This window comes from Pteropus alecto, unplaced genomic scaffold (genome assembly GCF_000325575.1).
Source record: "Pteropus alecto unplaced genomic scaffold, ASM32557v1 scaffold94, whole genome shotgun sequence".
NCBI classification, from domain to species: Eukaryota; Metazoa; Chordata; class Mammalia; order Chiroptera; family Pteropodidae; genus Pteropus; species Pteropus alecto.
The window spans coordinates 14,340,091-14,364,010 of NW_006437736.1; the positions used below are offsets into that span (position 1 = coordinate 14,340,091).

Here is a 23,920-nt window from a genome sequence, read left to right on the forward strand (position 1 = left end):
TTCTAGCTCAGAATTTGTGGATCCAGAAATTTCACTTTTGAGTTTTTACTTGAAGGAAATAGAATCACTATTTTGAAGATATACCGGCACCCCCAAGTTTATTGCAGCATTTTTTACTATAAGACATGGAAATAACCTTAGTTTCCATCAACGGATGAATGAATAAAGAAAATGTAGTGTGTATGTATGTATATATAATGGAATATTATTTAGCCATAGAAAAGAAGGAAATTGTGCCATTTGTGATACCATGGATGCACCTCAAGGGAACTATGCCAAGTGAAATAAGACTGATAAAGAAAGGCAAATACAGTATGATGTTACTAATATGTAAGACCAAAGTCTTTGATACAGAGAACAGTTTGGTGGTGGCCAGAGGCGAGAGTGGCAAGGGTGGGAGTGGCAAGGTGGGGTGATGGTGGTCACAATGTACAAACTTCCAGTTATAAGATACATAGGTCCTTGGGATGTAATGTACACAATGGTGACTATAGTTAACAATGCTGTATTGTATATTTAAAAGTTGCTAAGAGAGTAAATCTTAAAAGTTCTCATCACAAGAAAAAAATTGTTAACTATGTGAGGTGATGGATGTCAACTAAATTTATTGTGATTGTTTCACAGTATGTACTAGTATTGAATCATTCTGTTATACACTTAAAATGAATACAATGTTATATGCAATTATATATAAATTTGTGGCTTTGCACGTTTGACTGACCGATCTTAACTGACCAACCTTTTACATTGCATCAGTACAAGTTGCAGTTGAGGCAGACATTGTTCTTATTGCTCTTTTTGCCCTGTGACTTCTGCTACTCCGTTAAATCTGAAGTGTCCTTTCTTTCTTTTTTAAACATACAGATATCTCAAGGCTTATGCCATAACTCAACTATTACCTCTGCCAGTCTCTCTCGTATCAGAACTTCTACCATGTTTAAAAGCTAATACAATAAAAATTACTACATAGAGTCTCTCCCACTAGAATGAAAGCTTCTTGAGAGCAAGGACCTGTTATGTAAAATTTCCCCCCAGGGCCAAGAAACTACAGAAAGCAGCCGACAAACTTTAGTATTACCTTGAGTTTATTAAGAGAATTTCTGTATTAGGCGTGCCGTGGCAGATGCTATAGGGTTGTATAGTACCGGGTAGGCTGGATAGAGATACTGGGGCGTGACCTGTCCTAGATAGGGGAAAATGCACTACATACTTGACTTGGGGAGTGCAAAGGCCTGTTCCAGGAATCAGCATGCCTGGGGCACAGGGGAGGGGTCGGATAGTCTCTGAGGGGAGTTTATATACTTTTGTATTTGAAAGTTTTAAACACGTATATATACTATTTTTTAATGAAAATAGGTTTTAAGGACCAACTCATAAATACCATATTTTATTACTTGGGACCTCTTTAAATTGGTATTGGGTAAAATTCCAGAAACTTCTTTTTAAAAAAATATTCTTTTTTTCATTATAAAAGCATATGTTCTCACTTAAAAAAGAACATAAAGAAAATAGAGAATTGCATGGAGAAGAACGTTAGTTTCCTATTCTGTCTTCCTCTCCCTGCCTTGCCAAACACACTCCGCACTCAAGAGAAAGCCATGTATATCATTTATCCTTTCATACATTTTCTATGCATATGTAAACAGATAAAACTTATTCTCAGATTTGCTTTTTTAAAATTCAACATCTGGACTTTTTTTTTACCATTTCTGGATAGAGATTTATGACATTCTTTTTAATGGCTATGTAGTATTTCATTGTGTTGCCATATATCATGATTTATTTAACCAGTGCAGAAGTTTCCCATTAAATATTATTTCTTACAAAGAAATATAATTTAAGGAGGTTTTTTTCTTTGTCCCAATGAAATGTCAACAAAATAGTACATTTAATTTTGTATTTCAAGCTTGGGTATATTTCTGTTTCTTTGTTTTATTGTCTTTTTCATTTGAATGGTTTTGGTTTCTTTCCTATATGTTTCAGGTCTTCGGATCAATGGAGAACTAATTACTGCCTACCCCCAGGTGGTGGTAGTGAGAGTACCAACCCCTTGGGTGCAGAGCGATAGTGACATCACTGTTTTGCGCCATCTAGAGAAGATGGGATGCCGGTTGATGAACCGACCTCAAGCCATCCTGAACTGTGTTAATAAGTTCTGGACATTTCAAGAGTTGGCTGGCCATGGTGTTCCTCTGCCAGATACTTTTTCTTATGGTGAGTTCACTAATAAGAATTTATAGCCTAAGTTTTAGAGAACTTGATCGATTTGAAAGCCATACTAATCTAATAAGGTTGTGTAATATAAGGGAATTTGTGAACCTGAAGGTTTTTATAGATAGAAGTGACTTTCAGTTTTAACAGACTGGTCAGGAGAATTATGATTCATGTCTTAACATTTAGTTCCATGATATGGATGGAACAGACTTAGCAAACTTTTCCTGTAAAGGGCCAAAAAGTAATTATTTTGGGCTTTCCAGGCTATAAGTGCGCTCTTGTGACCCTCAGTAATGCTGTTGTAGTGTGCAAGCTTGCCATAGAAAATGCTTAAACAAAGCAATGTGGCTGTGTTCCAATAAAACTTTATTACAAAAAAAGACAGTGGGCCAAATCTGTCCCAAAGGCTTTAGTTTGCCAGCCCCTATGGTAAAAGATAATAGAATTTGATGACATCTCTGTCTAATTTTTATCTTTATTACCACTTTCATGATAATTCTTTATAAATATTTCCTTATTTTAAAGAAAATGACACTATATTAGGTCAGTGCTTCTAAAACTTTGTGGTAAATGATTTTTTTTAAAGGCCAATATGCTTTATCGGTACTCTTATAAAGTACAGTAAAAATATCACAGCAATGCCAAATTGCCATTTAAGCTTCTAGTGCTTACTCTTTTTATATTTATCTGGTCACATATCAATAGCAAAGAAGTCAGAAACAGGCATAGGTTACTGGACCACATTTTGAGTAATATTATAAATAATATTATGTTAATATTGCCTTTCTAGTTCTTGTTTAGAAAGGATAAGATTTACTGTAAGTCAGTACAGTTTTTCATAAAGCTATTTCTCTAAATGTCCAGTAGAATGCTTCGAGAATTAATGAGGCTTTAAAAAGAAATCCCTGTCCTCTTATTTTTAATATTTTAAAGAAGGGAATTCTCCAAGTCTGTATAGCATATATGATACAATTTTCTGTTTTTAGCAATTACACAGTAGACAATATGAATAATTTGAGACTTCTGTCTTTCTGATGCTTTTGGGATATAGCTTATATTATGGGTCTACAATCCTGATTTTAAGAGAATGGAAAGGAGAAAAGGGTTAACAATTAAATTATTACCTATGTTCTAATATTAAAGTTTTCAAATTTGGGGACTGAATCATCTTAATTTCTCTAAGCTGCAAATATATGATATTGAAGTTGTTTAATGAACTTTTTCCTGGTTTAATTTTTCTATATCATCGTACTATTTTTTTACAGCTACAATCTAATTTTTCTCCAACCTTGCTACTGTATCATTTGTTCCTGGGGAATAAAAACAAAAGTAAAATTTGACACATGGATACTGAGTAGCTCAGTGTAGAAAGAACTCTGATTAATAATGGAGATAAGAAAAATTAATTTGTGTATTAGAGACTGTGTGTGTGTGCATGTGTACATATGCAGCATCTTCAACTTTGAATGAGTCTTCTTAACTGACTCATTCTTCTCTTCTTAATCCAAACAGGGAACTGAATATACTAAATAAATCTTGGGGCTTCTGTTATTGTATGGTAGAAGAATAAAGGATAAAAAATACAAAAAATGATATAGAATTGGGAAACATTGTTTTAGTTAGAGAATATTTAATTTCTTTAGGTCCGATAGTAGAATATTTAGAATTTAAGATAGCTTTTATCCATCTAAAAAGGTGTGGTTATTTAACTGTACTGTCAACTTTTATTTATTACTTCTCCAAGAAAAAATTTAGTCATCAGGTTCTTAACTTTCTACCTCCGTTGTGTTGCTGACATTAGTGTAGATAAAATTTACCACAAAACATCTCTATTGCTGTTTTTAAATTTCTTTTTTTCTCAAACCAGGCGGTCATGAAAATTTTTCTAAAATGATTGATGAAGCAGAAGTACTGGAGTTCCCAATGGTAGTGAAGAATACACGGGGTCATAGAGGTGTGTATCAGTTGTTGCTACGATACATAATTGTGAAATTAGTTCTCGAGAATTAATAAGGTGTTTATACAGTGTAGATTTTTTTCTTAATCAGATCAAAGCAATTATTTGTATTTGCTTATGGTTATTGACTAGACAGAAGTCTTATCAGTTGAAATTTATTTTTTGATACAGGGTTTCTGAAGAATAATTAGAAGGAAATTATTAAGTCCATGGTACCTCAAACTTATAGAAGGCTACTATGAATTGTTCAATTTGGCTAGAAGCTGTCTCCTTTCATTTAGTGGTTATCCTAGAGATTTTAAGGTGCATACTTATCTTGGATAGAGCCTCAATTTTATACCATTATCTTCTTCAACAATACAAGGACTCTTTGTCACTAACTCTAATCATCCATCCCCTTCCCAATTTATATAATTTGAAGACTTAAATATATAAGGAAAAATATAAAGCTTTAGGAGACAGTGTATGAAAATATCTTAATGACTCCAGATTAAGGAAGGATTTCTTAAGGCATAAAATGATTCATAAATCCAAGTACATCACAAGGTTTAGTGCCTTTACAGGGATAGCTGGATAAGGGTTCGGCTGGGACTATTGACTACATTGTTTATATTGGGCTTCTCAGTATGGCAGCCTAGAAGTCTCAGGGCTCCTACAGTAAATTCTCCAAGGACCAAGATAGCAGCATGAGCTTTTGTGACCTAGCGTCAGAAGTCATATAGAATTGCTTCTGCTGTATTCTGTTGATTGAAGCAGTCACAAGCCCTCCTAAATTCAAGGGAATTTGACATAGATTTACCCCTCCTTGATGAGAAAAATGTCAAAACATAACTATGTTTTAAAAACAACTACATCCATTGGCATAAAAATTTACAAATAGAACAATAGAACAGACTAGAGAATTTAGAACTAAAACTAGGTATGTAATGACACTGCTATTTTAATATATACAAATGTGGTATAGTAACATATTGTACAATAATATAAAACATGTTTTAACTTAGAGGGAAATGTTTTGTTAGTAAGTGAGACTGGCACTATTGTCTAACCTGGAGGAATACAAATTTTAGATCCCTACCTCACAACATACCGAAATAAATTCTAGATCACTGTAAGAGTTTGGGGATTGAGGGACTCAGAAGGAGATTATTAACTTTTTAATACATTTTTGCATTGTCTCACTAATTGCCATAACTATTTTTTACACTGGTTAAAAAGTAGTTAGTTCTGAAAGAGCAGATTGGGACACAAGAAGATGGAGGAAATAGATATCAACCTACCCACAGTTTGATGACTTCGATATAATTCTTTTTTAATTATAGGCAAAGCTGTTTTCTTGGCTCGAGACAAGCACCATTTGGCTGATCTAAGCCATCTTATTCGTCATGAAGCCCCATACCTGTTTCAGAAGTATGTTAAAGAGTCTCATGGACGGGATGTACGTGTCATTGTTGTAGGAGGCCGTGTGGTTGGCACCATGTTACGTTGTTCAACAGATGGGAGGATGCAAAGCAACTGCTCATTAGGTAAAAATGATGCAGGCATCTTTGTAATGTAGAAAGTAATATTACAGCTTGTCAAATGAGTATTTGTATACAACTACAGATCCTTTTATTAGCTGAAAAAAACATTCTCTTTCATGTGTATAATTAATAGGCTTACCTATCATGAATATAAAATATTTTTGAGTTGTTTTCTAGTAATGAAATTGGATTTCTCTGAATCATGAATTTGCTTTCATTCAGGGTCAATTTGTAACTCAATTCACACATATATGAAATGTCTGACCAGAGTTAAAGATTTCCTCTTTGCTGATAAACTTATTTTGTATATAATTGGAGTTCATTTAAAATGGATGTGTCCTAACTCATTTAACCCATTGTTCCAAACAAGATTGCTGGTTTTGATTTATTTAAAGATGTATTTTTATGAGGTTACTTATTGTTGAAAAACCTCAGAGCTTAGCTTAGGTTTTTCCTCTCTTTATTTCACTTTCTCAGTAATCTTATTTAGCTCAGTCCTCTATTTCTTATCTTTCTTGTGTGATTTCATCTTGAGTTTTTTGTACGTGCTTCGAAATAGTTCTTATGCTTGATTTTCCAAGTTTTGACTCCCCAAATTGACTATAGTTTCCTTCATTTTCTCTACTGAAGTTTTTAGTTGGGTGATCATGGTTTTTGTTTTTTGTTTTTTTTTAGCTTTAGAAAGTCTTTTTGTGTTGAACTTGAATTTCCTTAAAGTACTCTTGTCTCTTTCATTCAAGTCATACATGGCTTGTTACTTTTTTGTTGTTGTCACATCATGGCTCTCCTCTGGTTATTTGGAGCATTCCAGATGGCCTCAGTTCTACAGATGCTGAGAAGCAGAGTCATTTAATTCATGGGCTAGTGTGCCAGTCTCCTGCTAAGGTACTTAGAAGAAGCCTTTATGTTTCCTGGATTCTCCTCCGTACTCTTCCAGCCTCAATTGTAGGGAGGACTCCACTCACCTCTGCAGTTACTTTTAGGCCTCTTTGGGGTCAAAGACAATAGGCGTATTCATATAATGCTAATGTCAGATTTCCTCCTGTGGATGCACAGGGCTCTTTGAGCCAATCTCTTCTCCAGAGTCTTCGCTTTCTGGTCCTGATAGCCAAATGAGAAAAATCTAGTTCTAATTCCTTTCTCTCAGATTCCAGCAAACCCCGAGACTTCACCTACATTCAGTCAGCTACCTTAAGCCGCAGGAGTGGAACAGAGCCATGTTCAGGTCCCCTTGTTCCCAAATTCCATTCTATACTCTACCCATATTATGTATCTCTTATTTTTGTCATAGTTGTATTTATGCAGAAGTTCCTTCTACTTGGTCTATATTATTACAAGTAAGATAAGCTTCAGTGAAAGTTTAATGTCGTCTTCAGAATAAATAGCATATTGAAAAAGTATTAAGTCATGAATTCTTTGAGAGACTGGGTTGGAAGGGGATTCTCTAATGAAGGAAACTTAGACTTCAAAGTCCCAATTTTACACCAGAATAACACCTTTGTTTTCACTACTGATTTATAATAGAGGATGTTGGCCTTAGAGGCTAGCCTTACTTTTACTCTAGAAATTTATCATTTTGGTAACTTTTTCTTTTGTTTCTCTTTTGTCAGGTGGTGTGGGGATGATGTGCTCATTAAGTGAACAGGGGAAGCAGCTAGCTATCCAGGTGTCTAATATCCTGGGGATGGATGTGTGTGGCATTGACCTGTTGATGAAAGATGACGGCTCCTTCTGTGTCTGCGAGGCCAATGCAAATGTAGGTTTCATCGCCTTTGATAAGGCTTGTAATCTAGATGTAGCTGGTATCATAGCGGACTATGCCGCCTCCCTTCTGCCCTCTGGCCGGCTCACCCGGCGTATGTCCCTGCTCTCTGTGGTGTCCACGGCCAGTGAGACTAGTGAGCCGGAGCTGGGTCCCCCAGCCAGCACTGCTGTCGACAACATGAGCGCAAGTTCCAGCTCTGTTGACAGCGACCCTGAAAGCACCGAGCGAGAACTGCTCACCAAGCTCCCAGGGGGCCTATTCAACATGAACCAGCTGCTAGCCAATGAAATCGAACTCCTGGTGGAGTGACTCCACTGGTAAATAATTAACCAACAAAACCCTTGTAAAACTTTCTTTTTCTTTTTTTTCCCTTTCTTTCTTACTTTATATTATTATTTTTAACCAACTTGCAATGCTGTTCATGGAAGATGCTCAGGAAGATGAGAGAAAATTGAGTAGTTAGGAGAGAAGATAAACTTCTGCAATTAAGATGTTACAGACTCTCATTTACAAATTTTATAGATAGAGAGGCAGAAGAGGTGAGATACAGAAAAATGTCTCAGGCTTTCATAGTTAACCTTTTACTCAAAAATATGTATGTTCTCAGACCATGAAAAACATAATACTTTTTTTTCATGGTCCCTTTTGTTTTTGTACGGTTGGTACAAATTTCAGAGTAGCATAACTTCACATTGTGTTTCAAAGATTTGTGATGGGTAAGGAAAACATCTACTTAAATTACAGAAATTTTTTTATACAAATCTGAAAATTCTGCCTTTACCATATTAACTAGCAGGTTTTTGTTCATAGTTTATGAAGTCTTGAGGGGCTCTTACTGGGATTTATTATTTTTGTTTTTTCCCTTTATTTGGGTGGGAGGGCAACATGAATATGACCCAATAAAGATGTTTTTAATGACAAAATTGGCATGTTTGCATGATAAAAGGGAAATGAACAGTATTGCAATGTCTGGTACACAAAATAACATTTACTCTAATGTAGATAAAATTACACTAGTTTAAAATATTTGCATTGACTTGTATTTGTTAGTGTTTTAGTCTTTTTTGAAAGATATATGCTCTGTTAATGTTGCATTTAAAAAAAAAAAAAATGCAAGTCTAACATTTCCTGATCTATGCCTGCATCTTTAACAATGGCCAAAGTGAAGAAAATGCTACCTTTTTTTTTTTTGTTAACAAGACACTGACTTGAAATGTACATTTAAAGCCTTTTATTTTATTTTTTTCTTTTGGTGGTTGGACATATAAAGAATAAGGTTAAGGAAACATTTTTTGGGGGCAAATCAAGGGCCTATAAATTCTTAAGTATAAAGCTGAAATGATTTCTAATCTCAGCATTATATGTTTGCATTTTTCACATTTTAGGAGGGAGTATATATGTGTGTGTGTGCACGAATGCATGTGTATGTGTTTTGCTTTTTGTTTACACCAACCAATCAAAAATGATAGATTCTAGAAAATGGAGCATGATAGGAAACACATTTTTTTACTTTAAAAAGGAGATGAGTTGTTTTCATAACTACTCCACTGGGGTAGAGGTACTCACCTGAAGACATAAGGAGAATAGATGCTTCTTAGGCCTTTTTGTGTATACGTTGTTTGGTTTGGTTTTTTTTTTGTTTGTTTGTTTGTTTGGTTTTTTTGGTTTGGTTTTGTTTTATTTCTAGCTAGACTGTTCAGTGTACGATTCATTCAAGGCTACGTGCTTTTCAATGCTTCTGGCTGTGTGTTTTCTCCTATGACACATAGGTTTTGGGGTGGGGTGGACTGGATATTTTTGTTTGGGGACTTACTTAGCAGTATTGAGTCTCTTATAGCCCTACTCTGAAGCCTTCAGTACTCTCCACTCTTTCTATTCCTTTACTTTTTGAATTTATAAAAGCCCCCAAACTACATATAATATGAGCCTTTAAAACATGGGTAAAACTATCCCACTGATGGTTTGGAAGATGTGTTAAGAAATGGTGATGCTCCAGAGCTCAACATAATTTTTTTAAACAGCAAGTTCCATCTCCTTAACAATCCTCTGAAGCTTTTACCCAAGTCCTTTCTTGCCTCTCCAGTGCTTTTTTCCTTCAGATGGACCTTAAACTTAATTTCTTGGACACTACTAGAGAGACTTCGAGGCAATAATAAAAGATCAGTATTAACCAGCTCTAACAGAGGTTTGATCATGCTTACTTGTACAGTTTTCCCCCCATTTTAAAAAGGAATGTAATAAAATTTGTTTTTTTCTATAGAATGAAATAATATTAAAATTGAGTGAAAGGTTGATTGTTGACAAATAGAATAGTACCTCTAATCTGTGCAGTGTTTCATTTCACCTCAGAAAAAGGATACACGAGGAGTTTCTAATTTATTTTAGGATATTTTAATCTCATCTAAAATAATTTGACTTGCACATGGTTATTGTGGGACTTACATGAGTACCTCTGACTCAACAGAAAGAAATAACTTGGTAATTCTTTCACTGAATGACCATACTTTGGAGGATGTATACTATTTGGGATAGGGAAATAAATGAGGGAAAAAAGAACTACTTAATTAAATCATCATTCATATGTTTGTGTAGAGACCATCTGGTTGCCACCTAATTATGTTACATATACCTTGAATAGTTACATATCACATGTATATAGATTAGTTTTTAAAACACAGATAGAAGAGCCTGTCTATTTGATGAAGAACTCAAGGTTTGTGTTGGGAGGGATAAGGCACCAGGAAAAATGTAGGTAGCCTTTACAAAGTTTTACCAAATTAACCAACTGTATTATAAAAATACTAGATTATTTCACCTTTAGTTTTATTCACTATTCATCTTTTGTACATTCACACAATATTAAAACTTAGCTTTACCAACCTATTTCTGGATTTGTATACTCACATGTTAGAATGAAAAGGGAAAGAATGGTCATCATGAATATCTTCATGAATTCCTTCAAAAAATAAGGTAAAGAATATGAACAAATCATTCTGGAAGAATCCAGATATAACAGCTTAGATATTTAAGTGAAAGTTAAATATATTTTCATATTGTTTAATAACTTTTGTTTAATCTTTATTGCTATTATGAGATAAAAATGTATTTATCAACTATGTATAATCATGCCAAAATCTGAATTACTGTAAAATTATTGTGCATTGTTAAAATTGTAATTTTGAATTGTATTTTAAAAGTAATTCTTTCTGATATTGTTTTTTGTCACCTATGATGAAAACTGGACTATCTTTATACATACACACACTCACACATATATAAATACGAACTATTCCATTTAAAATTTTTAATAATTTTTTTCCTTTTTTGGTGCCTATAATTGATCGGTCATTTCTGCTGGCTTTTACTCCACTGAACTTTAAAAATCTTTCTGTATATGCTATTAATAAGAAAATACCATGGAACATTATAAAAATCATCAAGAGACTTGCTTTCATCATGCACTTTAGCAGACTTTTGAGAAGTTATCGAAGGCATTGAAAGAAGTAATTGACTTTCAAAATCATCTTTTTCTCAAGAAGAAGCCAATGGAAAAACAAATTTTCTTCATTCAGTGAATCCCCAGTTTGGGGTCTGGGGAGCCTAGAGACATTGTGAAATCAAATCTTGTGTTATTTTCTCCTGGCTCACTCTTTTTGAGAAGGTTAATGGGCTATATGGCTGGTGAGACACGATCCCCTCCTAAGAAAATGTAGGTGCTCAGACAGGTAACCTCTGCTGCTACTGTTTTTATTTGTTTGTTTGTTTGTTTAATTTCATTTAAAATTTGTTTTTATTGTACTAGGATATTTTTAAATGTAATATATTGTAGGATTTATAACCAGGTTTATTGCTTTCTTTTTTTTCTTTAAAAAACAAAACAAAGTTTCATTTAAGATACATTTAGGCGCCTTTGAAGCTTCGATTTTGGAATGTTTCAGTAGTGGACAGAAATCTGCTGTTGGAATCTTCTAGTCTTCCAGGTTTAATTTGAAGTTTTTAGTTTTGTTTTGAATTTTTGTGTGGTATTTTATTTCCTTTATAACAGTGCCCTTTTGCCATGATGTTTTGGGGTGGTTCCTAACTCTAGTGAAAATTCTTTTTATCTTAATGAAAGTTTGGTGTTTTGAATTCCTTAATGTTTTGCATTTTTACAATTGTTTTTAAAGAAATATTCTAACTGCTTGCACTATTACTGTTCTTTGCCAGCCTTTTCAGGAGCCAAAAAAACAAAAACAAACAAACAAAAAATACCCAGAGAAAAAACTTTCCTTCTTCCCCCTTCCTGATGATGAGTGAGAAGTATTGAGAACTTTCGGGGTCAGTGCCCTTCTAAACTCCCCTTCCCCCAATAATGCAGCTGTATAATGAGTGGTAAATGCAGCGGTTTGGATTCAGGCACAGCCCAGCCTGCTTGCAGGTAATTTGACTCTTTCTCCTTTCTTTCCATCACAAGGCTAACTTTATTTTCCTTTTTAAAAAATTTATTTATGTACTTTAACGGCAACCATGGGTTTGTAATAAGTTTCATTTAAAAAGAATAATGTAAAACTCTATCTAGAAAATGTGATTAAAGAACTTTTGGGGTGAAGTTTGAATTGGTTGGGATGATCTCAAGACTTTCATTGGGGATGTGCTTTAACCATGTAGATAACTCCATTCCTTGCATATATGTCTATAATTATTTCAGAGTGTGACTTTTTGGCTTTGTTTTTGTTTTGGGTTTGCTTGTTTCTTCCATTGTGCTATTCTGGCTTAAGCTTTTTCAGGGGTTGGTGTTCCGAATACACAGTGAGCTCACAGTATAAAGACATCAATTAGGAGTTGACAGGTATGGAAAACTAGAGTTTTGAAAAGGTAAAATTAGGTTCTAGGTTATATATATGGTAAAAACTCACCATAGTATTCAGTTGACTTTAGTGCTTCTCTTTCTGTGACATCATTATAAAAGTGAAAGGGAATGATAAGACAAAGATAGCAGAAAGCATTTTGGTTATGGTAGGAGCAACGTGATTTCAGAACTAATTTTAGCATTTCTCAGATACTAGTTCTAACAGGGATAGATGTGAATAGTTTGAGATTATCATAAAATAATGGTTTAAATATAAAAATTACAAGTTTGAACAGATTGGAGGGCATTTCTGAAGCACACAATTGTTAAATAGATTAACAGAGACCGTAAAACAAAGTTAGTGGCAGGAATAGGAATACAACTTGTCCTTTTTAATAGCCTTCCTATTTGTTCATATACCACCCCCTTCCTCTGTAGACCCAGTCCAATTACCCTTTCTGCCTTTTTCCTGTTCTAAAATTTTAGCTCTGATAGGAGTTATTATCATTATGGGAAATAATCCTTTTTCTGATAGGTAGAATTTTAGTGACAGTAGTCAGACCGTTTCAAGATACACTTCTGCATAATTTTATCTTGTGCCTTTCGATGTTCTCGCCAAAGAGGCTATAAGTCCAGTAAATCACTAGTGAGTAGGCAGTCTGGCTTCTAATGTTATTTCTACACTTAAAGGCATAAAATAAATCATTAAACTGTTTTGTGCTTTATTTTACTCATGTAAGATAGGGACAGATAGTTTCTTAACCATTTTAAGATAAAAATACTCATCCGTTGAACTGAACTTTACTAACAAAGGAATCCCAACTACACTCCTGCAGGAATTTGTGATGTATACTAAAAAAGGCTTATACAAGAGAACCTTGTTCTCTTGCTGATAAGAATAGCCAGCATTAGAATGTGTGGACTATGTGATTACATGGGACATAGAGAATTTAACAACGTCCATTTGGCTGTTCCCATGAAGATCACTAACTTGATAAGAATGATCTTGCTTTCACATTTTATCATATTCACTTATTAGATGGGCCTTATGTAGCATATATACCTGGCTGCTGTTGTGGGGTTCGGGAACATGAGGGGTGGGGTGAATTGTTGTTGTTTTAGGTTTCAGTCAGACAGACATCCCTGTGCCCCAGTTCCCAGAAGCACAGCAGGCCTCTAGGAGCATCCGTGGGAACGGCGCAGTCCTGACATCACCAACTCTCCTGCTCAGGCTCATCCCATATACAGAGGTCAAAGGGTGGGGTTTGAGATGGGGGAAGGAATAAGAAAGTAGAAACAATGTCACTGCAGTTGGCTAACCTTTGGTGCTTACGTCAGTGTTTGTTTTATTTTTTAAGTTGGCAAAACTTACGTGTTTTTCTTTTGGGGTAAAGATAGTGGGAGGGTGGAACAAAAACAAGCCATCACTATTATTACTAGTTCATTATTGGATACTATTCTTTAGTAGCTAATACAGAATATATTTGAAACTTAGACCCCAATGACAAAGAGAATCTGAATAGAAATGAATCTCAGGATTTTAACAAACAGAAAACATTTATGAGGTATTAATTTCCAGTTCTTCAACTGCTATTACATTTGTCATTCTGTCACCCTTTTTTTTGCCCTAAATCTTTTATGTACATGTACAGTTTGAGGAAATGTGCATTTGTGGTCAGTCCTTTTAAAAAGAATTAATTTATTACTCTTTTGCAAAAAATGTACCCAGTGCTTATATGGGCATACAAATGCTACCTTATTTTAAATGTAGGTGGCGTATGTGTTCGTGTTTTAATGTATTCAGAGCCAATGGGCACTAAGCATTAATTCCCATCTTCAACTGCTATTACATTTGTCATTCTGTCACCCTTTTTTTTGCCCTAAATCTTTTATGTACATGTACAGTTTGAGGAAATGTGCATTTGTGGTCAGTCCTTTTAAAAAGAATTAATTTATTACTCTTTTGCAAAAAATGTACCCAGTGCTTATATGGGCATACAAATGCTACCTTATTTTAAATGTAGGTGGCGTATGTGTTCGTGTTTTAATGTATTCAGAGCCAATGGGCACTAAGCAGTCCAGAGCATTGAAAACTGAAGCAGGTAAAGCACCTAATACCCTTAGTTTCTAGAATTACTTTCAAAAACTCCTTTATTGCTGCATCTCCCACAATTCTTTTGGTAGTCTCTAAACTTAAAATTTGCAGGAGTTGTAGACTACCTAGTTAACATTTTAAGTTATGCATTTATTCATTAGATCATAGGGATAAGTGAAGAAGGAAAACACAACAGAAAAGAAACCGCTCCTTGAGATGGCAACTGTTGAGTGTCTAAATCTTTCCACTTTTTTCCCCCAGCTTAGCTTGAACATTGATCATACATTGTTTAATTTTCAGTTATTGGGATTTTTGTTGTCTTGACTTTTGGTGGGGAGGTCTTGGGAAGTTTGTGTACATGTGAAAATACGAAATGAGGAATAAAGGAATTTTTCTGTTTAATCTGACTAGTAAGCAAGAACTTTTTCTGTATACTCTTCTGCTGCAGCAGAGAAATTGGTAGGTGGCAGCAGAAGAAGGAATTCTTCAGATTGATGGCTATTGACAAAATCCACATAGAAGAGAGAGAGCATGACATACCAAGTGAGGTAAAGGCAGCAAAAAGTGGAAACAGCATTAAGATTCCTAGATTTGACTCTAAATGGTAAGTTATTTTCGACTTAAGAATGTTTCTAATCAGACACCACTGCTGTATAATTTGCTGTGGTGTGTAATCGTAAATGCCAGTAGGTCCTTGCCTTAGGATGAATTTCTTCTAAGTAGTGTGCTCTCATTTTTACTTTGAAAAAAAAAAAAAAAATTAGCAATATGTAAAACTAGGGATTTTTTCCCCCAGTAAATTGTCATAGGTAAACCTTTTTTCAGCTTTATTGAAAAAGAATTGACAGCTAAAATTGTAAGATAAAAGCGATGATTTGACATACGTATACATTGTCACAGGATTCTCCCCATTGAGTTCACATCCAATATGTGAACCTAATGTTGGCAAAAATTATGTTATCTCACAGTAAATCTGATTTTTGAAAATCTGCAAGGTAAATGAAATATGCATTGGTAACCATTTTGTAAAAATACAAGTCTGTCCCTTTTTTAGTGGGAACATTGGAAGGGTAAAAATAAAAACGTATGTAATTTGAAAAAATTATGGGATAAAAGTTATCACTTCTTCAACTATCTCTTTTCCGTTTAGTCCCATTTCCTTGTCACTTTGTCTGCCCATAATTCCACACTGTGTGTTCATCTTTCTCTTGCTTATCCGTTTTTGCTTTTTCTCTTTGCTTGTGTTTATTCCTCCAGGTCTTTGTATCTCTTATCTCAGTCTCCATGCTTCTCTCTTTCATTTAGTTCTTCTGATTTTACTTTTCCAATGTTGCCATTTTTTATTTCTGCCTGCCTGTTTTTCTTTGTGTATAATGTGTGTCTTCCCCTTTCCATTTGCATTTGCTATGTCTATATTTGCCCGGGCAAACAGCTTTATTCCCTTTTCATCAATAACACGAAGCTAGAATAACTAATGTTGTCTAAATATATGGTGAATTTTGTTTCTTTCTTTGAAACTTATGTAAAAAGAAGTCACCTATTCAAGAAATTGTTTATCCTCATGCTGAATAACATGTATATTACTTTGAAACATAAGACTATATGGCCTCAGTTAATATGGTTAGAATTTCTAAATTTTTTAAAACAGTTTTGTCTTAATTGCAAATTTTGCTTAGCATATAGAGATGTCAGTGCTTTAGAACTGAAAAAGGACCAACTAGAATCTTTACCAGAGCCAAAATTTATTACTCTTTGTATAATTTATGGAAAATGTAGCCTAGATCACTGGAAGGAAGAGCATTTAAGTTTAATTTTATTTGTTCAGGCCTTTTGGTACCATATGTTTTATTTTATGTGATGTAAAAGAAATGTTCTTGCCTCGATTTTTTTCCTCTTGGTATAATTTTTCTGTTTAAGACACATGTCTATATTATAGGATAGTTAAGGGTAATCACTGTGACACATCTTTATATGATTGTATTTTTTAATTAATATGGAATTCAGTGTCTAAAATTGTGTTGATTTTTATAAAATATAAATTATCTCTATAGTGCAGTTTTAATCACTAGGAAAGTATCCTTATCTGGATGTCTAACTGAAATAAGCCACTAAACTCAGGGATAAAGAAAAAAGAAGAGAAAAAAATGTTGGCTGTTGTGTTGGCAACATCTTAATGAAGTAGACAATGTAATGGACCTATAAATTGAACTGTTGATTCTTCGCCCACTAGAGAACAAATTCCAAGGAGTTAGAATAGTCTCTCCTAAAGAAAGGCCAAGTAAATTTGGGAGGTAAGGTTGCTCTTATAAACCAACATAGGTTTAAGTTTTTTAGTTTTTAATAAGAACATTAAATATGTTCCAAGTCAGAATCAGAGTGTACCTTAGTATACCTTTACCACCTGAGATCACCAAGGTTAAGTGTTGTAATTCAAAAAAAAACTGGTTGTGATTTTTTTGGTAATCTAGACAATTTGTGTTATTACATCGTTACATTAATTTTCTGTCTTTAATTTTTTTTCCTCATCATATTATAAAGACTGTTTAATCTGTGATTTAAGTGAACTGTATGTCTTTTCTCCCTTTAGATTCTTTCAAAGGAGCCAATGATCCTTTTTGGTTATTATCTCATTCACAGAATGGTTGAAGATACATTGATGGCATTTTTCAAATGGAGGATAGAAATGCACAGAAAAGGAAGCAATAATTCCAATCCGTTTCATTCATTGTGTTTCCTAAAATAAAAACATCAGAACTGGAAATGAAATAATAGCATGGTGTATGATTTCTATCCATTCCATCTTATAGAATTCTCTTCAGTCCATATATCTAGACTTGAAGTCTAGCTCTGCATGTGTCATTCTCTTTATTCTTTTCTTCAGTTTTTGCAAGATGAAACCCCTTTGGTTCTTGACTAATCTCTATAATATATTCTGAAACACTACTTTTGGTACATAGACATGTATTAAAATATGTGTTACATGGATTTTGCCCTGCCTCTTTCATCACAATTTATCTGTTCATGCTGAATAATTGTTGCTATGTTTTTTTTGTTTTGTTTTTGTTTTTGTTTTGATAAGGCTCTGGCACACGCTTGTCACAACACTGCTTGCTACATTTTAATCTTGTAACAAGTGACCATGTCTGACCTAGTCTATTTTTTCCCTTCTCAAGTTTTTGGATTTTTTTTAGTTAATTGGGGTAACATTGGTTAATAAGATTATATGAATTTTGAGTGTACAATTCTGTAATACACTAGCTGTATATTGCATTGTGTGCTCCCACCCAAAGTCAAGTTTCCTTCCATCACCATATATTTGACCCCCCGTTTCAACAGTAGGGGATCAGATACATACCCCACCCCAAACCTTCAACAAAGAATGGGCTTTGTAATCAAATATTGACACAGATTCTAATTTCGAAATGTACTGGTTATACGATCTTTGGACAAGTCACTTTTTTTCACGCCATAGTGGGGGAATATTTGTAACAAATGGAAATAATTGTACCTACTTTGTTAGATTAATGTATAAGGACTAGCTGTGCTGTAATACAGGTACAGTGCTGTAAACATAGAGTATTCAATAAATGCTACTTCTGTAAATTTTGGTTATTGATATTCAAGAGCTACTGCATCTTTTCATCTCAGAATTGGAGTCTATAAGGTTTTCTTGATTTCCTTTCAGTTTTCCTATTTAAGCACCATCCATGAGATCTTGCGGTTGGAACATGGTGCGTGGAGGCCTTTCTCCTAATCTAGACTGATTATTCCATATTCCCACACTTTGTTGGCTAACTGAAGAATTTTATATAAGAAAAACCTGTATCTCATTTTTTTCTTGATTATTTTCCCTGTAAGCTCAAAAATATTTTTTTCTTGTTCCTAAACCAGGAGAAATAAGGAATATGCATACCATGCACGATAAGGAATAATTTAGGGTAACATGACTTATTTTTCCCAAAATGATTTGAACCGACTTAACAGATGTATTAAAACAAATGGGGAAGATTGGGATGAAACCAAAATAGAAGGGGGAAAAATAAGGTGAACTGAGGATTAAAAACATGGAAATGTATGCTATCAGGTCCTCTACATTTGCTTAGAGGTGGGACAAAATTGGTGAGCAGAATGAAATGATTAGAAAATTTGTAGTAACTTTAAGGTAGAAGATAGCTTATTGCACAGGAAAAGCAGAATTTCTTGGACCTGAGCTGTCTCACAATGCTGATCAGTGTCATGACATTAGGATATAGTCCAATAAAGGCAATCCAGTAAGGAGTCCTCTTGAGTTGATCCGATAAAATTTTTCTCAAAAGTGACCTAGAACCACCTACATTATAATCACTTGGCTTATTTATTTAAAATGTAGATTCTAGGGCCATAAGATATGAATTTCTGAGTTGCATGGAATCTGTATTTTGATGAGCTCCTCAAGTGACTTGTTCTATTGTTTGAGAATCACTGCCCTAAGTCTTGTCAGCACTGGTCTCTTTAAGAAATACTGCTCTGAAACAGGGATTGGCAAATTTAACTCTGTGAAAGGACAAATAGTAAATATTTTAGGCTTTGCCACCTACATATGGTCTGTTGCTTTTTTATTTTTAATATTTTTTAAAAATAGCCCTATAAAAATGTAAAAACCATTCTTAGCTCATAGGTTGTACAAAACAGGCTGACCCTTATTCCAGAGGAATGAGTGGATTGAATGTGCCTTAGGCAATGCAATGATCCATGAATTACACTTCTAAATTGAGGCTTTGTTAACAGTAGAGTTTGAGGTTATTTGCTGTGGTAGGAAATGGATGTAAGGAAATTCTATGTAGTAAACCAAGAATGATCCTTTTGTAGTCAAGGAAGGTGGAAGAGTTGATACTCATGAAAGTTAACCTAACCAGAAATATCTGAACAGAAAGGCATAACTTGTAAGACCAAAAAGTGCTAAGGCACTGAATCCTTCAGTTCTTAAGACTTGAAAACTCAGTAAATAATAATTTCAGTATTACAAACAGAAGGCCTTAGTGTGTTTAATTTTAAATTTTTATTTCCCTGTACTTAGTAATTTCACAGGAAGACTCCTTTAAAGGTCAGAGCTTTGTGAAGCAGACTTCATAGGGACCACAACAGTACTGAGCTATTGACATCTGAAGTTTACATGATATAAATTTGAGAGACAGTATGGATTAGGTCATTGAAATCTGTGTTCCTGAAAGTAGTATCGTGTTGAGATATGGGTGATTTTGGATAATCTACCCCACTTGTTTGATTATTGTAATTTTAAAAGTTTATTGTTTGGATCCTCTAACAGGCTGACACCAAGATGGAGTTAGATGGAATCAACTAGAGGTATCTGAATGAGATGCCTGTGAAAGATACAAGGGAAGAAGGAGCAGTGGGCGGGGAAAGTCTTCAGACTGCAATGTGAGTCTGACACATGCAATAGAAGAGAGAAAATTTGAGTAAAAAAGCATCAGATCTAAGCTTTTCTGAGAAAGTCTGCCAGCTCAATGAAGAATCTCAGAGCAGATTACCCATTATAGTAGTCCTGCAATGGGCAGAAATGGCCTTAGTATACTGGGAGCAGCCTGGGGAAACAGCATGTGAATCCTGCAGCAGATCAGAAGGAGTGGCAGCTGGAGGCTGCTTGCATCAGTTCTTTTTTCTTACTCCAGCTTTGACATATAATTCACACATAACATTGTATTTAAGGTATGTAATGATGATTTTGATATATGCATATATTACAAAATTATTACAATGAGTTTAGTTAACATCTATCAGCTGACATAGTTACAATTATTTTTTCTTGTGATGAGAACTTTTAAGATCTATCCTCTTAGCAACTTTCAAACTATATTTATTGTTAACTATAGTCACCATGCTGAACATTATATCCCCAAAATTGTTCATTTTATTACTGGAGTTTTATACTTTTTGACCACCTTCAACTGCCCCCTACCACCATTTCTGGCAACCACAAATCTAATCTCTTTTTCTATGAGTGTTTTTCTTTATTTTATACACCATTCTAGTCTTATATTCCACATGTAAGTGAGATCATACAGTCTTTGACATTCCACTTAGCATAATGCCCTCAAGGTCTATTCATGTTACAAATGGCTAGATTTCCATCTTTTTATGGCTTAATAATATTCCATTGTATCTATACACCACATTTTCTTTATCTGTCTGTCAGTGGACACCAGTTGTTTCTGTGTTTTGGCCACTGTAAATAATGCTGCAATGAACATGGAGTGCAGATATCTCTTTGAGATAGTGATTTCATTTCCTTTAGATATGTACCCAGAAGTGGAATTGCTGGGCAATGTAGTAGTTTTAATGTTTATTTTTTGAGGGGATGCCATACTGTTTTCCATAGTAGTGGTACCAATTTACATTTTTACAAACAGTGCACAACAGTTTCCAGTTCTACACATCCTCACCAGTATTTATTTATCTCATCTTTCTGATAATAGCCATTCTAACAGGTGTGAGGTGATATTATTTTGGTTTTGATTTGCATTTCCCTTCTGACTAGTGATGTTTACCTTTTCATGTACCTGTTGGCTACTTATAGGTCTACTCAAATGTAGTAGACTTTCATATTATCCAATATATGGGCTGGAATAGTGTTTATTCAGTGGAATGTGTTGCCTCCAGAATCTACAGAAATCTTGCTTCCTTGTAGCAGGTGATGCAAATGTAACAAGCTGTCTTTTACTTTGGGGATGTTCTAGCATGCCCTTTACCACTGGTCTTAGAACTTTACAGAAACGGCAAGTCCCCATATCTTTATAGTTCATCTCCCAACTGCTAGAACATGTATCTCAGCAAGGCCTCCGTGCTAACCTATCTTCCGAATTTTGTCAATCAGCATGATATCATTGGTGTACAGTCATGTGTTGCTTAATAATGAAGATACCTTATGAGAAATGCGTCTTTAGGTGATTTTGTCAATGTGTGAACATCATAGAGTACACTGACACAAACCTAGCTGGGATAGCCGACTGCATATCTAGGCCATATGGTATAGGCTATTCCCCCTTGGCTACAAACCTACCACATGTTACTGTACTGAATACTGTAGGGAATTGTAACACAATGGTAAATATTTGTGTACCTAAACAAAGAAAAAATGCAGTATAAAATATAAAAACATGGTATAGGGCACTTACCATGAATGCAGTTTGCAGGACTGGAAGTTGCTCTGGGTGAGTCAGTGAGAGTGGTGGGCGAATGAAGGCCTAGGACATGACTACACTGCTGTGGACTTTATAAACACTGTACACTTAGACTACCCTAAACTTATAAGAAAAAGCTTTCTTAATTAATTAAACTTAGCTTACTGTAACTTTTGTACTTTAGAAACTTTTTATAACTTTCAACTTTTGTAATAACATGGCTTAAAACACATTGTACAGCTGTACAAAAAATTTTCTTTAAATCCTTTAAATGTACATTTTTTTTTTTACTTTTTAAACTTTTTCGTTAAAAACAAAACTCACATTAGCCTGGGCCCACAGGGTCAGGATCATCAATATGACTGACTTTTAACTCCACATATCTCACTGCAAGTTCTTTGGGGGCGATAACATGCATGGAGCTGTCATCTCCTATGATAACAGTGCTGTCTTCTGGAATGCCTCCTGAAGGACCTGCCTGAGCCCCTTCTTAAGGAAGTATCACTCTTCAGAAGTGTGTCCATGGTGGTTTGCTTATTTTTCTTTTTTTCACCCTAGATTTGCTTGTAAGCAGATAATGCACCATGCACATTTCTATCTAATAATGATGACCTTTTGGTGTTAGGATCCATGTTTTGAAACATTTTAAGGAGCTTGTTGAGGTCTGCAAAATCTGCTAAACCCTTCACTGTGAATTTTTGGAGGATGGTTCTGCAGTTTTCTTTTCTCTTACCTCTTCAGCTATGTGTTCCTGTTTCCGTTCCAACACTTTTCATTAGATAATTTCTCAGGAACCACCTCTAGGAGCTCCTCAGTATCATCCTCATCCACACCCAGGCTAAAGCTATTTGCCATCTTAAGTACAGCCTTATTGATTTTTGCAAACTCCTTATCTTTGGCCAATCCTTTGAAATCATGAACAAACCTTTCAAGTGTCTTAGATGCCATTCCTGCACTCCTTGGTGACATCACCCCAAGCCCAAGCAAGGTTTTTGATGTAGTCATAGATGTTGTAATTTAGAATTGTATCAGTGTATTCCTCAATTGCAGCAATAGCCTGGGCAAAGGCCCTCCTCAACTGGTAGGCCATAAAAGCTGCTATGACTTCTTGATCCATTGGTCAGATCAAAAAGGTGGTGTTTGGAGGGAGAAACACTTGGCTATTGGAGAAGGCTACCAATAAAGAGGATGTCCAGGAGCATTATCAACAAAAAGTAAAATCTTGAAAGGGATGTTATTCTCCAAATGGTGTTTCCCTATTTTGCTGGCATAGCAATTCAAGAAGACATCTCGGAAGAGGAGCTGGGCCGTCCATGACTTCTTACTGCTCCTGTAGTTCATTGGCAGTGTGTGATTAATGATATGCTTGAAGGCCCTGGGCTTCTCACTGTGCCAGATCACAGAGGGTATCAATTTGTAGTATGCAACTTTGTCCCCCTGCAGGACTATTGTCCTCTCCTTAAAAGCCTTGAAACTTGGTCTCCTTAAAGACAAAAGTCCTTTTAAGTATTTGTTTCCAGAATAGGGAGGTTTTATCCATACTGAATATTTGCTCTGGCAAGTAATTTTCTAACACAATGTTTGTCTAGAGTTTCCAAAAATTCTTCAGCTGCCTTCACAGCACTCACAGAAGAGACTCATTTTCACATTATGTAATGAATGACTCTTAAATCATTTAAACCACCCAGAGCTAGCACTAAATTCAACATCATAATCAAGTCCAACTGTTTCTTTCAACAGCACAAACTTTTTGCTTTGGCTATGGTGCTGAGAAGGATACGCTTCTGCGTATAGTTTTCAATACAGGTAATTACAAGTTTCTCCATGTCTGATATTGGCCCTGCTTGAGTTATTGTTAGTCTCATTGCCTTCAGTGAAACAGCTTCGTCACTGTTCTTGTTTTTCAAGATTAAAGTTATGGTGAAATTGGACATGACTGGCAAGCAATAAGCATCACTGATTTTACATCTTTGTAGTCCTTAATTACTTTTAATTTTGTTTCCAGGTCAGTCACTTGACATGACCTCTTACTGGCAAAATTAGCAGTGGATTTTGTGTTCTACAATGTTTAAGACCGCTGCAGAGTCACTGACACGGTGATAGGAATTTTTCATTGAACTCAAGGTTGTTTTGCGGCTCATGACTCGTTCTATGTCCAGATTTCCTATTTAGATTACATCATCAAAGGTGCAAGGGTTAACATATCCCCAAAGCAAAACTAAATGAATATTTTCATTCTATGTGGATGCAAACAATTTCTGGCCCTCTGTCATGACTGAGATAGAAAAAGAATTGCTTTACCAAATCAATGACTATATATTATGTACCTGAGACCTAGTACTTCTGCTATGTGCTGTCAT

At 34.9% G+C, this 23,920-nt stretch overlaps 1 protein-coding gene across 8 annotated transcripts in view; it reads left to right on the forward strand.

The window, feature by feature from the left end:
- Positions 1-17,985, forward strand: part of RIMKLB (ribosomal modification protein rimK like family member B) — a 36,282-nt gene extending 18,297 nt beyond the window's left edge. For 4 of the 8 annotated variants that reach the window (XM_015591553.2, XM_025048715.1, XM_025048714.1 and 1 more), the window contains 4 exons: positions 1,984-2,214; positions 4,082-4,168; positions 5,494-5,697; positions 7,305-10,659. In XM_015591553.2, the coding sequence (XP_015447039.1) occupies positions 1,984-2,214; positions 4,082-4,168; positions 5,494-5,697; positions 7,305-7,768 (986 nt within the window). In that variant the 3' untranslated portion in view covers positions 7,769-10,659. Of the gene's footprint in view, positions 1-1,983; positions 2,215-4,081; positions 4,169-5,493; positions 5,698-7,304; positions 13,538-14,311; positions 14,987-16,969 lie in introns of those variants that run through there. The other 4 variants (XR_003047089.1, XR_003047090.1, XR_003047091.1 and 1 more) reach the window with 4 other exon arrangements.
- Positions 17,986-23,920: the final 5,935 nt, after the last annotated feature.